An 18,440-nucleotide genomic window follows, 5' to 3' on the forward strand; every position below is an offset into this window, starting at 1 on the left:
TGCATTTATATTTGGATTATTATTATTTATTATTCATCACAGTGTGGATCACACACACTTGAGCGCTGTTTTATATATAATTTTTGGTTTATTGGTTTAAACACGTTATATATACTTTTTCATTCGTACGTCTTAGTACGCCGTCGGATCTAAGGTGCATATTTACGCTGGCCGCTAGGTGGCGCTTCCGTCGATTTCCGCGTTGAGTATGCAAATTAGCTATATACGCGAATCCACAAACGTACGTCCGTCCGTTGCATTTTTTTGCGTAGTTTCCGTAAGGCTTTTTTCAGCGCAACGTTACCCCTGCTATGTGAGGCGTAGCCAATGTTAAGTATAGACGTCGGGCCAGCGTCAAATTTTTCATCCTGTACGTCATTTGTGTAAAACGTTCGCGAATAGGGCTTTGTGTAGAAGGACGTTCACGTCGAAAGCATTGGCTTGTTGCGGGTTTATTTGGAGCATGCGCACTGGGATACACCCACGGACGGCGCATGCGCCGTTCAGAAAAAACGTCATTTACGTTGGGTCAAGACGTATTAACATAAAACACGCCCCATCTCATCCATTTGAATTGCGCGCCCTTACGCCGACACAGTTACACTACGCCGCCGTAACTTACGGCTCAAATTCTTTGTAGATACGGGAAATACGCTGTAAGTTACGGCGGCGTAGTGTATCTGAGATACACTACGCCGGACGTAAAGAAGCGCTGCGCTACGTGGATCTTGCCCATTGTCTTTATATTTTCATTCCCATAATTCACCACACAACAGCTGAGATTTAAGACCTGGCTTACAGTGATAGTGCCTGCACTACCTGCTGAAATAAAAGTGGATCCAGAATGCCAGTTCTCAGCTGCCATTTCTATGCAGCTCTAGCAGTATCGTGTTTCAGCCACCACTGAAGTTATTTAGGCAGGATACAGAATTTGACCATGCTGCGACAGGGTAGAGATGACACTGCATCAGGGGTGGACTGACAACTCATGGGGCCCCCGGGCAATAGAAGATTATGGGGCCCCCCGGGCTTACAGATGGCCACCACGCCAGGAGGCATTGTATAGGCAGGGCAGCTAAAATCCCAGGATTTTCACATCAAAAGCATGTCGGTTTTAGACATATCAGTGAGAGATGTAAAAAAAAACAGATTTTTACACACTGTCCCTGGTTTTATTGAGCCTGGCAACCCTGATGGGGCCCCCTAGTGGCATGGGGCCCTCGGGCAGTGCCCGAGAGTCCCAATGGTCAGTCCGACCCTGCACTGCATAGACAAGTACCAGCGGGCTCAGGAAACAGAGTCTTTCACAATGTGACACCACCATATATTTAGGATGGAAACGCTGACAAAAGCACAGATTGGCTGCAAGGATGTAACAAAGCTGGCGGCCATTGAAACTGCCTGGTTCGTTTTAAGGGATTAGTCCACCCAAAATGATTGCCATTGTCCAGCGAATTGGCATTTGCTGCCGATTTGTTTTTTTTTTGTAAAATTCTGTTTATTAAGAATTTCAACACAGATACAAAAAAACACACAGTATATGACAGCCTTAACATAGGCCACATATTACACACAAACATAACAATCCTCAGCACTGGACTTGCTGCATAACCCCCGAGACGAAACATGTAAAAATATTCACAATTGGGACTGTATATAACATTAGTACTTCCGACTTCACCAAAGGACATATATGGGCTCCACACAGCATAGAACCAACTCTTGTCACCAAATAAATCAAATGATCTCTAGAATGATATGTAGGCCCTTGCTTATCCTGAGGGGCAGCTTTAATAAATCATTTTAGGCCGGAAGATTAGTTAAAACTCCCAAACATTATTTTCTAAAAGCAGAGATTTTGGAGAATGAAAAGTGGCCATTTTTTTTTTATCTCAGACCATTTGCACAATGATTTATCAAGCATAAAAATTTACAGTAAAAAATTCACTAAAGTAAATTTTCACTCACATGCAATATATTATCCAATTGTTGGTAAAATGTAGAACATGAAGTTGTGCTGAGTAATTAGATACCCAAGATGTCAAGCTTTAAAATTGTGCACACACATGGGGCAGGGCAGGTTAAACATTTATTTATTTATTGTTTTTTTTTGGGGGGGGGGGGATTTAAGTGCGTGTAAATTAATTTTTAATTTTTTTTTTTTAATCTTTATTTATATCACATAGAGGACAAAAAGTCCCCCATGTAATATAAACTTTATGAATGTGGCATTAAAGAGAGACCCCTGATGTCTCACCTGTCTTGCATTGATGCTAATGGAGTTCAGATAGTGCTTCATTAGCTTCTTCGCCATCTGCAGAGTACAGGGACAGGGACACCAGAAACCGAATTGATGTTATACATTTCAGTTCTGGCTTCTTTGCAGCTGGGGAGATTAGTAAATGGATGTTCGCTGGTCTCCCTCCCATCCACCCAGCGGTACCCACCACGTGAGTCTTGGGCCTGCAGGTGGGACAGCGGAGCCAAGGAAGCATGGCAGGGGGGCTGAGGACACAGAAAGTGATCAGGTGGCTGCAGTGGCGGTGCGCCCCCTCTCTCCTGCACCGCTCTATCACCAATAGATATAATCATGCACAAATCTATCTATTGTCACCGCTGCCGCCCCAAATTCAGATGTTCGCCCCCTTGGTCGGGCGCCGGGCATCTGAATTACAGCAATGTTTTTTTTTTGGAAGTGGGCCCTAACAGGCTTTCAAATTGGTAAACAGCGGGGCGCAATGCTGTGTTTTCACTGTGTTGTGTTAGGAAAGTGAATAAATCGCTTTAACACTGACCCACCTCTCAGCCAATCAGGTGCTTGGGTCTGGTTACCCTGTCACCTGATTGGCTGAAGCGACAGGTACTGTGATTGGACATCTATCAGGCGTCCAATAATAGCAGAGATGACGGGAAGAGGACGGGAGAAGACATGGAGGACTCGGAGCGTGGAGGACAGTGCTGAGATAGGTAGGTGGCGGGCGGGGGGGCAGAATGGCAGCATTTGATGGGGCACAGCAGAGGAAATTGATGGGGGTACACTGGTGACAATTGATGGGGGGACACTGTCGACAATTGATGGGGGGACACTGTCGACAATTGATGGGGGGACACTGTCGACAATTGATGGGGGGGACACTGTCGACAATGATGGGGGGGACACTGTCGACAATTGATGGGGGGGACACTGTCGACAATTGATGGGGGGGACACTGTCGACAATTGATGGGGGGACACTGTCGACAATTGATGGGGGGACACTGTCGACAATTGATGGGGGGGACACTGTCGACAATTGATGGGGGGGGGGGGGGACACTGGCGACAATTGATGGGCACGGTAGCTGCATTTCATGGCACAGTGGCAGCAAATTATGAATAAAGTGGCTGCGTTTGATGGGTACAGTGGCTGCGCTTGATGTTTTTTTTTTTTCATTTTGTTTGCGCCCCCCAAAAGTTTTGGGCACCAGCCGCCACTGGGTGATTGTACAGGTGCTGGATTACTTTCATCAGAAATCTGACAGATTTTTAGGCAAGTAAAAAGCACCTAAAAAAGGTAACCAGCAATTTTTAAATATGCTATGCAACAAATACAAAGTAAATGATAATCAAATTTGGCTGCAAAAGTGGAAATACACTTTAACTTTTAAAACGCTCATCTGAGTTCCTGGCTCCGCCCACCTGCCTCAGCCATTCCCTGGCAGTCCCACCCTCTGGCTGGATTTTTTTTATATAATTCAAACAATGTACCAGGACATCTTACGTTACCCAAACCACCAAAATGGTGAAACCAAGCCGGAGAAATCCTATCACTGGAGTGCCAAGAGATATAAGAAGCCACTGCGTGACTCACACAACGCTGTCTTTAGCTGAAACCAGTTTCAGGTGGACTAACCCTTTAAATAATCCAACATGTTTAGAGACAAGATTTAACACACCAGTCATAGGAAATGTGGTGGTTTGACATTAAAGTGTGGTTTGGCAGTATTACCTCTTCTTCCATAAACATAGAACAGTATATTGTTTCGGTCTATAGGCTTCCAACAGACAAGCTTATTCACTAAGGCAGGGCAATGAGCAATGAAGATAATCCTAGTGTAACCGGCTTTCACATTTTATCTGTTATTAGTACAAGGAAAAAGATTGTTATCAAATGTTCTAAGACAGTGGTCTAGAAAAACTGCAGCCCTTTGCTTGCCTTAATCCAACCCTTGGGGTACGATCCCTCCCACTGACATGAGACCCTATTCTGCCAACTGACACCAATGATTGGGGTTTTATTCCTTCCAATGATGCCAATGATGGGGCACTATTCCTTCCCCTGCCACCAATGATGGGGCACCATTCCTCCCAATGATGGGGCACTATTTTTCCCAATGACAGAGCATTATTCCTCCCAATGATGGGGCACTATTCTTCCCACTGACACCAATAATAGGTCTCTATTCCTCCCAATGATGGGGCGCCATTACTTCCAATTATACCAATGATGGGGTACTATGCCTCCTGATGATGGGACACTATTCCTCCCAATGATGGGGTACTATTCTTCCCACTGACACCAATGGTGGGGGGGGGGGCACTATTCCTCCCACTGATACAGATGGGAGAACTATTCCTCCCAATGATGGGGCACTATTCTTCCAACTGACACCAATGATGGGGGAATTATTCCTCCCAATGACACCAATTATGGGGGAACTATTCTTCCCAATGGTGGGGCACTATTCTTCCCACTGACACCAATGATGGGGGAACTGTTCCTCCCTGACACCAATGAAGGGGCACTATTGCTCCCCCTGATTCCAAATGTGGTGATGTTTACTCCCACTAATGCCAGGAAAACGTACAATCTCGTTGTCCGCAGTCTGGCCCCTCTAAGGCCTGAAGAACAATAAACTGGCCCTTTGGTTAGAACGTTTGGAGACCCCTGTTCTAAGATATAACTGAGGGGTGCAGGGATGTATAACTGTTCCTGGGCCCAATTTTTCTGCGCCCCCCTTCTGTTCAGCAGTGAAAAAATTCTATATCCTTCAGGGCACAATGGGCACGATTTCCTTTACCTCTCCTTCTCTAGTCTTATTTGCTCTACTGAGATTCAAGTAGAAGTAAAAAATTATAATTTATTCCAAAATCTTAAAATTAGAACCTCATGGGGTGCAACGAAAAGGGTTGCAGTGGCAAGGAAGGCAAAAGGACAATGCATGTTTATCATTATAGGTATCGTACTTGCTATTGTTCTGGGCAGGGAGAGCGCGATTATGAAAATGAGCTCAATATGGAAAAGTGAGAGATGAGGATGTTCTGTGTTGTACATCAAATTAAACTTTGAGGCAATTCATTTTCCAGGAATCCTCCATGATAAACACCCTTAACCTTGAGCCTGCCTAATGAAACTGAAAATGCATTAAAAATATATTTCCTATCACATCTCAGTGTATTTATGCAATGAGAAAATAAAGTGCAGCGCCTGGAATAAGAAGCACTTTCCATATGCTGGCAAAGGCTATGAAGGTAAAAATACAGATTGTCCAATCACACAACCAACATGCGTGATTAAAAAACTAGCATAGGTGTAAAGTCCACAGTGGTAACTAGTGTTAGTGACCGCGAAGACACAATTCAATGTGCATAAATAATGTCCATCCAAATACAGTGAAACTGTCAGGGCCTGTCAGCGTCCGCTGAAATTTTTTCAGGGAGGGGCGCTTCGGCAGTGGCGATACACAGTCGCATTTAACCCTTTCTTCAAAAGCTAGCGGGGGTTAAACGTGCCCTACTAGCGGCCGAATAGCGCAGCTAAAACGATGGTAAAGCGCCACTTTTTAGCGGCGCTTTACCGATAGCGCGGCCAGTTGGCAGTTTAAAATAGCTTGAGATAATTCATCTTCACTCCATGCCCATATAAATATAGCCTAGAGAATGTACAGACCCCCCCTTCAGCACAGATGGACCCTCCTCCCCATTCAGTACCTCAGAGCAGCCATCAGTGTGGCACAGGCACAGCAGGTTCCCTCCCCCTGTGTACACATAAACACTGGCGGGGGAGGTGGCTTCATTCTGCTCACTGTGCCTGTGTGACATCTGGCCCGGGACCGCTCAGACAGCCGGCACCCGCAAAACTCTTCAATACCTTCTCGATTTTCCAGGGGGGGTCAATTGCCCCCCCTTGCCCTATGGAGCGGATGCTCCATAGGGCCCATGCCTATACAGGAGATGGAGCCTGCTTCTTCCCAATGTCATCGTGTCTGGAATCCAATTCAGAGATCTTGCCAATCATCAAAGTAAGAAGAGGTTGAATACCCTTACCGGCTGTGATGGACCCAGGAACACCATACGGTGATGGGTCAAATGCGCATAATCAACCCAATTCACTGTGGAGCAGCGCCGCTCGATGGTCCTGGACTGCGATTCTCCACGGTAGTACGATCCAAACTGACTCGAATCCTGGTCGTGGTATAATGGATCACTGCTTCCTCTGTCTTCACGGTCACTAACACTAGTTACCACTGTGGACTTCACACCTATGCTAGTTTTTTAATCACGCATGTTGGTTGTGTGATTGGACAATCTGTATTTTTACCTTCATAGCCTTTGCCAGCATATGGAAAGTGCTTCTTATTCCAGGCGCTACACTTTATTTTCACATTTTACACAATTTTTCCTTTTGTTGTGTTGGCAGCCACCATAGATACTACACATTGGAAGAGCGCAGTATATTTATAAATTTTTATTTATGCAATGAGTAGTGGGTGCAAAAATAGCTCCAAGCTATATATTACCCGAGGCATTATCATGGAAGATTTCTAGCAAAGGAACAAAGTGTCTGTAAATATAAAAATGAACGCATGGTACAGACATGCAATGTCTCTTATGCCAAGAATCTTTCCTTTTTGCTCCTAGCAATTTTCTATTTTGTATACACTGGCAATGGAGCCATACAATTAACAGTACAGTTTGCATTGTTGGCTCAATCCTGGCATTTGTAAGATGGCAAGAATGTAGCGCAGTTCCAGGAAGATGTAACTCCAGAGAGTATGCACAGGAGCAGCTACCCACTGGTCAAAGAGAAGGTACTGGACCCTGAAGAAGTGCTGGAGAATATGCCAGTGGTGTCTGTCAGGAGCAGAGACTGCAAGCCTACTGTGCATATTTGGACATTATGGCAAGAGCCACCTACCTACAAGATATTAAAGTTTTGCATTAACTTAAAGGGGTTGTAAACACCTGAGTATATGTGACTACATGTAGAAATGGGCTAGTATCCCTGTATGAGTTACTCTGTTTGACAAGCAAACCTCTACCTATGGACTATTACATCCCTCTTTGGGCTACTCTGTCTCCATTTGGACAACTACACTTTTGTATGGACTATTTCATTAAAGTGTAAGTAAACCCCCCTATCGTTTTCAGCCAAGTAAGCTGCCATCTTTGCCTCTATTTAATCTACAACTGCCATGATGCTGCACATGTGATTAATTAGGACACCAGCCATTGGATGGTTTGACAGTTTGGTTGAGAGCACAACCAATGAGAGTGTTACATTTCCAGCACATGATGGAAATGTAACTTTTTTGAAACTGGTAAATGGATGGGTTTACTTCCGCTTTAAGTAAAGATTGGTGCGGTAGAACTCGTTAACTTAAGCTATTTTGTTTTATTTGGCGGACTGGATCATCTCCTACATTAGGGGTATCACCAGGGCGGAGGAGATGGAAACATCCATAAATACACATTCCACTCTAGTAGGCTAAAGGGTACACTCATTTTTTTTAAAGTAATGAACACAAGGGGGACATATGATATGAGTGGCTACACCTGAATTTAAGTGACTACATAGAAATGGGCTACAATTACTCTATTTGGGCAACCATACCTCTGTATGGACTATTACATCTACATTACCCCTGTAATCATGCCTGTGCCTCTGTATGGGTTGCTATAGCTCTATGAGTACCTTCACCTCTGCAAGGGTTACTAAACTTTTGTATGGGTGACTAGACCTTTGCAGTAGGGGTGACTTCACCTAGCACATCATCAGTGTTCTTTGCATTGCCTTGTTTAATAAATCCTATTTTGCTACTTTAAAAAGAGATCAGCTTGCCTCGTTGCTCCCTGATAATGTCGGACCATAGAGGGTCCACAGTGTAAAATGTCTAGAAATACAGTTCCTTGGTTAGCATAGAGACCACACAGGGAATCTGTTTCTTCTCGCTGAAACGCGGATCGTCCGACCAAGACTCGAAGTTGGTGGCCACCAGGTAGTTGACCCGGGTCAGGATCTGCATAAGCTCCAGCTGCTTCCCGTATTGGTTAAGAACGCTGCAGAGGGCCTGAACGAACCAGGAACCCCTCCCTGGATTCCTCCAAGAATAGTAGCCTGTGGAGGGAGACACAAGAGCTTATTACAATACATTTCATGTTAAGATATAAGCTGGTCAAACTATTTTGGTTTGGGTGAAGTAAGCATTTTAAAACTGTGGACGCTCACAATCACTGTAGTAGTTTGTTCTACTAAAACGATCACTGCTATCTTCTGGGTCCTAAGCCAAAGAGCTGCCCCTTGTAAGAAAAGCTTTTCACTATTCCCCCCCCCCCCCCCCATATTTTTCAGATGGCTCCCAGAACTACAGATAGGGCCAGAACCCCCTAGGTGTTGGCACACAAGTCCTATGTTCGACCATAATGAAATGTTGTAACTGCTGTGATTTCTACTGACCTATCCCTCCATATGCATTAAAGCGGGAGTTCACCCAAAAAAATTTTTAACATTAGATTAAGGCTATTCGGGAAGCAGAAACGGGTATTTTTGTTTAAAATCAATGCTGTACTTACCGTTTTCGAGATAGATGTTCTCCCGCCGCTTCCGGGTATGATCTTCGGGACTGGGCGTTCCTATTTGATTGACAGCCTTCCGACGGTCGCATACAGCGCGTCACCAGTTGCCGAAAGAAGCCGAACGTCTGTGCGGCTCTATACGGCGCCTGCGCACCGATGTTCGGCTACTTTCGGAAACTCGTGACGCGCTGTATGCGACGGTCGGAAGGCTGTCAATCAAATAGGAACGCCCAGTCCCACAGCCCATACCCGGAAGCGGCGGGAGAACATCTATCTCGAAAACGGCAAGTACGGCATTGATTTTTAAAAAAATACCCGTTCTGCTCCCCTTAAATAGCCTCAATCTAATGTTAAAAAAAAATTTTTTGGGTGAACCTCCACTTTAAGTAGAAGAGACATTTTTTAATAATAGGTGTATAAATAAGTATTTTTTTTTTCTTTTTCATACTAGATCAAACTACCTGGTACAGTGGAGTAGGCAATGAGGAAGTCTGCCTCAACCGGGATCTTGTATCTGGGATTGGCGTCTGTCTCCATGGAGTCGTTGGTTGGCCCGGAATCCGTCTGAATCCCCTCGTCAAAATCTGAGCCTCGGCAAGCCTGCAGTATAGACATTTGATTATTGACATTTCACTTTGCCGGGATACAATGCGTAACATGTCTTGGAAGGCCGAGAATTTTGGCAGGAGAAAAAGTCAATAGACTGGGAAAGTCCCGGGCTGGTAACAAACAAAAGCAATACCAAGTCCAAAAATACTTTCTATTGCCAACCTGCATCTACACGGGCACAGTGTCCCGGGGAAAGTTTCTTCAAAAGGGAAAGCTTATTGTAGGATAAATAGAGCATAGCCACAGCCCAAATATTTTTGGTTTTGGATGGAGAGGGCCCTAGAGTTGAAATCTAATGGGACACTGGTTCCAATGGCTCTCCTTACTTTGGGACAGGAAGTAAATGGAAACCTCTGGGCAATCTTCTAATGAGACGCCAGTTCCAACTGTTCGCCTTACTTTGAAAAGATTTACTCTCACTTCCTGTTCCAACTGTTCTCCTTACTTTGAAAAGATTTACTCTCACTTCCTGTTCTGTCTCTTGGACAAAAAGTAAATGGAAACCTCTCCAGTGGGACCCAAACAGCAAGAAAACAAAAACAAAAAAAAAAAACTCCAAAAACTTGACAGGGGGTTCATTATAAATCAAAAAGTTGCAGCTTAAAAGAAAATGTCTTTAAAAAAAATAAATGTAGAATCATTCTTGCGTAGGGTGGATACTGCATCGGTCTGATGTTCCCTCTGTCCGCTGCCAGCTCTAATGCTGCGTACACACGATCGATCAAACCGATGCGAACGGTCTGATGGAAAAAACGATCGTGTCAGAACGCGGTGACGTAAAAAAAACAACTACGTGCTGAAAAAAATGAATTTCAATGCTTCCAAGCATGCGTCGACTTGATTCTGAGCATGCGTGGATTTTTAACCGATGGACGTGCCTACAAACGATCATTTTTTTTTCTATCGGTTAGGTACCCATCGGTTAAATTTAAAACAAGATTGCTTTTTTTTAACCTATGGATAAATAACCGATGGGGCCCACACACGATCGGTTTGGTCCGATGAAAACGGTCCATCAGACCGTTCTGATCGGTTTGACCGATCGTGTGTACACGGCATAAGACTGACAACCAATTGTTTATAGACCGCTGACTGCTCTGCTCTCAGTCACCGGCTCTCTGCTCTACATACACAGAGGAGAGCTAGGCTGTGGAGGGGGTGGAAAAGGCTGGCACAGGCTCTCATCGGCTCGCAGAGAGGGTGAGCTGTAGGCGAATGCCGACCTTATTGTCGTGAACTTATCCCAGCCTGGACTGGCTCTGTGATGTCAGCCAAAAGTGGGCTTCGGCCCGCTGTGTCCTAAAAACGGGTCACAGGAGTGCAGAAGGAATTGCACTTCTGTGATCCACAGGAGAAATACAGGCAAAAGACTGTACTTCTCCTTTAACATACAGTATCTCACAAAAGTGAGTACACCCCTCACATTTTTTTTATATTTTATTATACCTTTTCATGTGACAACACTGAAGAAATGACACTTTGCTACAATGTAAGTAGTGATTGTACAGCTTGTACAACCGTGTAAATTTTCTGTCCCCTCAAAATAACTCAACACACAGCCATTAATGTCTAAACCGCTGGCAACAAAAGTGAGTACACCCCAAGTGAAAATGTAAAAATTGGGCCCAATTATCCATTTTCCCTTCCCGGTGTCATGTTACTCATTTGTGTTGCTAGGTCTCAGGTGTGAATGGGGAGCATGTGTGTTAAATTGGTGTTATCACTCTCACTCTCTCAAACTGGTCACTGGAAGTTCAACATGGCACCTCATGGCAAAGAACTCTCAGAGGATCTGAAAAAAAGAACTGTTGCTCTACATAAAGATGGCCTAGGCTATAAGAAGATTGCCAAGACCCTGAAACTGAGCTGCAGCACGGTGGCCAAGACCATACAGCAGTTTAACAGGACAGGTTCCACTCAGAACAGGCCTCGCCATGGTCGACCAAAGAAGCGGAGTACACATGCTCAGCATCATATCCAGAGGTTGTCTTTGGGAAATAGACATATGAGAGCTGCCAGCATTGCTGCAGAGATTGAAGGGGTGGGGGGGCCAGCCTGTCAGTGCTCAGACCATACACCGCACCCTGTATCAAATTGGTCTGCATGGCTGTCGTCCCAGAAGGAAGCATCTTCTAAAGATGATACACAAGAAAGTCCACAAACTGTTTGCTGAAGACAAGCAGACTAAAGACATGGATTACCGGAAGTCCTGTGTTCTGATGAGACCAAGATAAACTTATTTGGTTCAGATAGTGTCAAGTGTGTGTGGCGGCAACCAGGTGAGGAGTACAAAGACAAGTGTGTCTTGCCTACAGTCAAGCATGGTGGTGGGAATGTCATGGTCCGGGGCTGCATGAGTGCTGCTGGCACTGGGGAGCTACAGTTCATTGAGGGAACCATGAATGCCAACAAATGCCATGTACTGTGACATACTGAAGCAGAGCATGATTCCCTGCTTTTGGAGACTGGGCCACAGGGCAGTATTCCAACATGATTACGACCCCAAACACACCTCCATGATGACCACTGCCTTGCTAAAGAATCTGAGGGTAAACGTGATGGACTGGACAAGCATGACTCCAGACTTAAACCTTATTGAGCATCTGTGGGGCATCCTCAAATGGAAAGTGGAGGAGCGTAAGGTCTCTAACATCCCCCAGCTCTGTGATGTCATCATGGAGGAGTGGAAGAGGACTCCAGTGGCAACCTGTGAAGCTCTGGTGAACTCCATGCCCAAGAGGGTTAAGGCAGTGCTTGAAAATAATGGATGCTACACAAAATATTGACACTTTTGGCCCAATTTGGACATTTTCCCTTAGGGGTGTACTCACTTTTGTTGCCAGCGGTTTAGACATTAATGGCTGTGTATTATTTTGAAAAAAAATGTTATTACTACATACAAAATAGTATTTCAACAAGGTAAGGGCAGAGATAGGCCCACGTATATAAAAACAGATACTGTAACACATGTCATACTGAAACTGACAACATGTTTTGTGGTGAAGGCTGCTTCTTCGAGGCTTTGTTTTCCGGATCTGAGTCAAAGGATCTTAAAAACATGTATTGAATGTGTTCAAGCTAAGGGGAGATTGTTTATGACATTACACACCGCAGGTGTCATGTACAGACACAAAGGTCCAGCATCAGTTATAGTATCTGTATAGGGAAAAGACCATGCTCAGATTATCTGAAATGGGACTAGAGATGTTGCCCAGGATCTATATAGACCATCAGTATCTAAGATGTAGTGCCACCGAATTGTGAATTAATGATGACATTGTCATCATTACAGATAATCAGATACGGACAACGAAACCCTGAAGAAGCGGCGTGCACCACGAAACATGTTGGCAGTTTCTGTATGACATGTGTTACTGTATCTGTGTCTTTATATATGTGGACCTATCTCTGCCCTTACCCTGTTGATATGCTATTTTGTATGTAGTAAGTTTTATTTTTTATACATTTGAAAAAGAACTTACATATATTCTTGTAATATATTAAAATGCCTATGGGAACAACCGATTAATAACCCCGCCCCCTACATATGGCTATGTTTTTTCCTTTATGTATAAATCATACTATTTATAGATGATTTCAGCATATGCCTTACCTGGATGAAGAAGAGTTTTGGCTTCCCGACTAGACTTTGACATTTATCTCCTCGGAAAAGTGTTGTTAGAGTTTTTATGGCCATTACCCCATCCGTGCCGTAGATCTGACCCTCCTCCCCATGGCTCAGGAGGATGCAGGCGAAGCATGCGCTGTCACTGTGATCGTTCTTTGCCACTAACAGGAAGGAAAGATTAATTCTGTTATTTCTTATATCGTTGCTGGACCTGAATGTTGTCACCATGGGGTTGTTTTATGGTCACCAATAAAGGGGTACTTAGATTTACTAAAACCGGAGAGTGCAAAATCTGGTGCAGCTGTGCATGGTAGCCAATCAGCTTTTAATTGTTCAATTCAGCTTTGACAAAAAAAACAAAAAAACTGGAAGCCGATTGGCTACCATGCACGGCTGCACCAGATTTTGCACTTTTGTAAACCAACCCCCATGTGTATTGAAGTAAACTACAATATATTTCCTATATGCTCACTTATTAAAGTGGAACTACACTGTATCTGAGCCCAGGGCCCTGTCACTGTTAGGGGCCCAAAGTAAAGCCCGTGTGCTGCCCGCAAATCGGCGCTGAAAATCCCCAAACAGACAGACAGTGTCTGTCACTGTCATCAGCGGCGCGCAGCCAGTGTCAATGCTGCATTTTTTTTAGATCGAGGAGTCGGAGTGGGCCGGGCCGCAGGTGGGCGGGGCCTTGAGTTCACTGACGCTCTGGCCCTGCCCCTTGCTATGCGTGCAGCGTGCGCAGTGACCAGTGGACCTGGTTGGAGGAGCGGGGGAGGAGGAGTGAGAGATCAGAGTGAGACCGCAGAGTGGAGTGCAGCTGCCTGGTGGTTCCTGCTTGTTATGCTTAGTCAAGTGAAACTACTAGACTAGCACTAGCAGTGTGTGTCAGACTGTCACTGTGGACGGTGGAGAATTGATCGGAGGCTGGAGCTGAGCTTGCCAAGACAGGACAAGGTAAGGTCGTCTTTCTCCTCCCCTGGCTCCCGCTCCCTATCCCCATGCCATGCGTAAATTAGAAGAACTTTTTAAAACACTGACCAGACCTTCAATGCATGCCATGTGACATGGCATGCATTGCAGGTGCAGGTCTGGTCAGTGTTTTAAAAAGTTCTTCTATTTTACACATGGCATGGCATGGGGGTAAAGAGCAAAATTGCATTGGGGGGGCCAAAAAAAATGTTTGCCCAGGGCCCAAACCATATTAAAGACGGCCCTGTAGACCTCCTAATCATTCCTTATTGTGCTTTCTCTATCCAATTTCTGTGGCTCGTACTTCCTGTAGCAGGAAATAAAGAGACAAATCTCCCCCCAAAAAAAAAGAGCAGAAAAAAAAAAAGCATGGGACATTTCTTCACCAGATGCTTTTTGGGGACATTGTGACAAAAATCCCTTCCAGACCAAGGTGTCAGCTCTTTATTAAAACCCTTCCCTATTCTATCCCATGAAAAGAAAAAAGTGACTGGAGTTGGGATCTAACCCTCCCTGCTCTAAGCCCTGAAATTTAACATAAAACCAAACTACTGTAACACGCAAACTGCTGCCAACACCACCTCAAAGCTAATGCTGAACTGTAGGTCTTAAATCTCCAGATCCTGAATCAAAAAAACACTACCAGCCCCAGATCCAATTTCAGAAAATTACCGATTTCAGGTTATGGGTAAAGTTTTTTCAGCATTAAAAATCCTCCATACTAGGGTCATCTGTACGAAAAACAAAACCAACACTCTATATTATAAGCACCAAGAATTCTGTACTCACCACTCTGCAGCAACAGTTCCATCATCTCACAGCTCTGATCATTCACGACCTTCACGTCGAATCCCAGACTTCGGAAACATTTGCACAGATCCCCGGCGTCCTTATCTGTCCCATTCCGAATACACATCCCTGATGGGAGCAATGAGAACAATAAAGCAGATACCCAGCTATGCCTGGATGTAACACGTGGGAGATACATTATATGGAACTATATTATACAGTGTGTAAAATTATATATATATATAGCTTTTTTTCGCAGAAAATAGGTGCAGGAACTCAACCACGACCCTGTTCAGATTTCACAAACAGTAGAAGGGTCTTAAAGGGGCATTAAATACCAGGATTACATTACATACAGAGTGCAGAGTTCAGGGGGGTTACACACAGGGTACAGAGCTGTGACTTGTAAACACAGAAACCAGACTTCTGTGTTTGCAAGTGATTGTGGCAAGCAGGCACCAAAGGGTCTGAGCCAGAGTTGGTGGAACCGAGTTCCCCCTGAAAAAAAACCCTATATATATATATATATATATATATATATATATATATATATATATATAGCGGTACCCCCATAGGGGCTGCTGAGTGTAGTATGCCGTCTGTCACCCTGCCCACACACTTTTCACTCGCTCAGAGACATGAAAGCAGTCCTTGCACTTGTTTTTATGTTTTTATTGAGGGGAATTAAACTTGGATAGGGATGGGAAACTTATGAGATACCCAAGTAATTAACAGTTAAATTTGGGCCTACTATATACACATCACAGTATATACAAACTCCACTTCTCCTCCTGCACTTCCTTACTTGCTGTTCATCACTCCACACTCCTCCAGCACATCCCTTCCTTGCTTGCACCCTCCAGACTAGCTAGCACTGATTTGGTAGGCCCGACACTGGCTCAGCCAGGCCTAAACAGGTGCCCTTTACAGGCGGGGACCACGGGCCCCTATGGTGTAGAAAACTATAGAAATTTCCAGTGCTATAGGAAGGACAAACATAATTGATGACACAAAAAAAAGCGGGAAAGTAGTAAATCAAATTAAATGGTGCCCAAGACCAAGTCATTGTAATGACCTTTAAAAACTATGGGAAGAGACAATCCATACACTATATGGCCAAAAGGTTGTAGACAACTGACCATTTCATCTATATGAGTTTTTTGGACATCCCATTCCAGAACCTTGGCCAGTTATATGGAGTTACCCTCCTTTATGGCTATACCATCCTCCATTCTTTTTCCATGGCTTTTCACACATTTTAGGAGGGTGTCAGTTGGAATTTTTGCCCATTTGTGACGTCAAGTTCTGACTTTGGATGGGAAAATCTGTCTCACAATTGGCATTTAAATTCATCTTAAAAAGGTGTTCAGTAGGGTTGAGGTTAGGGCTTTGTGCAGGCCATTACAGTTCCTCCAAACCAAACTGGTCAACCCATGTCTTTGGCTTTATATACAGGGGAACAGTCATGGTGGAATAAAAAGGGGTTACCAAAAAGATGGAAGATCGCAATTGTTTAAAATGTATCATGTAGCATTCACAGTAGCCTATCCTGCTGGAAATACAAGAAATCAAGTGGAGGGGGTCCACAAAGTGGGTGCCCATATAAAGTGGCAGGAAAAAGTAGGTGAACCCCTTGGAATTGATTTGCCATAAAATTTAATCTGATCCTCATCTAGGTCAACAATAGACACACACAATGGGCCAGATTCTCGTCCAGCGGCGTATCTTTACGGCGGCGTAACGTATCCGATTTACGTTACGCCTCCAACTTAGACGGGCAAGTGCTGTATTCTCAAAGCACTTGCTCCGTAAGTTGCGGCGGCGTAGCATAAATCGGCCGGCGTAAGCCTGCCTAATTCAAATGTAGGACAGGGGGGCGTGTTTTATGTTAATCTTCTGTGACCCGACGTGATTGACGTTTTTCACGAACGGCGCATGCGCCGTCCGTGGAAATCTCCCAGTGTGCATTGCTCCTAATACGCCACAAGGACGTATTGGTTTTGACGTGGACGTAAATTACGTCCAGCCCCATTAACGGACGAGTTACGCAAAATTTTCAAATTTTGTCGCGGGAACGACGGCCATACTTAACATTGGTACGCCGCACTTACGCCACCATATAGCAGGGGTAACTATACGCCAGAAAAAGCCTAACGTAAACGGCGTAAATGTACTGCGTCGACCGGGCGTACGTTCGTGAATTCGCGTATTTTGCTGATTTACATATTTCTAGGCGTAAATCAGCATACACGCCCCTAGCAGTCAGCGTAAAAATGCAGTTACGATCCGACGGTGTAAGAGACTTACGCCTAACGGATCTAATAGATATCTATGCGTAACTGATTCTAAGAATCAGGCGCATAGATACGACGGCACAACGCAGAGATACGACAGCGTATCTCCACTGAGAATCCGGGCCAATATGCTTAAACTGAACACACAATTAAAATGTATTGCACCTTCATGAAACACACCCATTAAACATTCAGAGATATGGAGGAAAAAAATAAGTGAACCCTAGGAGTTAAAGGTTTGGTTTTTTTTTTCTAAATAGGTTCCTTTAAGCTAGTGCATTGTTGGGTTCACTTACCTTTTCCTTCGATTTCCCTTCTAAATGTTTTTTTTCTTTTGTCTGAATTTCTCACCTCCTGTTCCTCCTCAGTAAGCTTGCCCCCATCATCTGACTGGGGGTTAATCAGCCTGAACAGCTAACTGAGGTGGAACTGGAAGTGAGAAATTCAGACAAAGAAAACAAAGAAAAAAACATTTAGAAAGGAAATCGAAGGAAAGGGTAAGTGAACCAACAATGCACTAACTTAAAAGGAACCTATTTAGAAAATAAAAAACAAACCTTTACAACCCTTTTAATAGCTGGTTGAACCTCCTTAACTCTGGATCAGACCTGCACAACATTCAGGAGTAATTTTTAGCAAATTTCTCTTTACAAAAACCGCTTCAGCTCAGGCACATTTGTAGGATTCCACAGCATCTCTATGGGATTAATGTCTGGGCTCTAAATGGGCCACTCCAAAAAGGTGAATTTTTTTTCTTGAAGCCAGTCTGTGGCGGATTTACTTTGATGCTTAGGGTCATTGTCCTGCTGCGTCACCCAACTTATATTAAGCTTCAGCTGGTGGGCAGCCATCCCGATATATTTTGACAAACTTGGGGATTGATTTTCCCCTTGATGATGGAAAGTAGCCCAGGCCCAAGGCAGAGAAGCAAGCCGAAATCATGATGTTCCCTCCACCACACTTCACCTTTTTGTGCCATATTTGTTGCGTATTATTCCCGAACAATTCAACTTTTGTTTCATCAGTCCACAAAACATTTTCCCAATAGTGTTGTGGTTTGCCAAAGTGCTCACTGGAAAACTTCAGACCTGCAGATTTTTTTTTTTTTGGAGAGCAGCAACTTTCTCCGTGGTGTTCCTCTATGGACAGGCAACGAGGCTGCTCAAAGATTTGCCTGTGTGTACAATTGTGTCACCGGCGCTCATCTATAATTTTAAAATAGTGAACTGCTGAAGTTTCAGTGAACACCTCTAAGGCCCCGTACACACGACCCAGTTTCTCGGCAGAATTCAGCCAGAAAACCGGTCGTGTGTACAC

General features: G+C 44.3%; 1 protein-coding gene across 1 annotated transcript in view; it reads right to left on the reverse strand.

Annotated features, from left to right (window-relative positions):
* Positions 1 to 7,633: 7,633 nt before the first annotated feature.
* Positions 7,634 to 18,440, reverse strand: part of CASP7 (caspase 7) — a 68,309-nt gene continuing 57,502 nt past the window's right edge. The window contains exons 4-7 of the mRNA XM_040361580.1: positions 14,830 to 14,958; positions 13,057 to 13,232; positions 9,296 to 9,434; positions 7,634 to 8,376 (exon numbers count right to left, since the gene is read on the reverse strand). Coding sequence (XP_040217514.1) covers positions 8,153 to 8,376; positions 9,296 to 9,434; positions 13,057 to 13,232; positions 14,830 to 14,958 — 668 coding nt within the window. The 3' untranslated portion in view covers positions 7,634 to 8,152. The remainder of the gene's footprint in view (positions 8,377 to 9,295; positions 9,435 to 13,056; positions 13,233 to 14,829; positions 14,959 to 18,440) is intronic.

This window comes from Rana temporaria, chromosome 8, assembly GCF_905171775.1.
Source record: "Rana temporaria chromosome 8, aRanTem1.1, whole genome shotgun sequence".
NCBI classification, from domain to species: domain Eukaryota; kingdom Metazoa; phylum Chordata; class Amphibia; order Anura; family Ranidae; genus Rana; species Rana temporaria.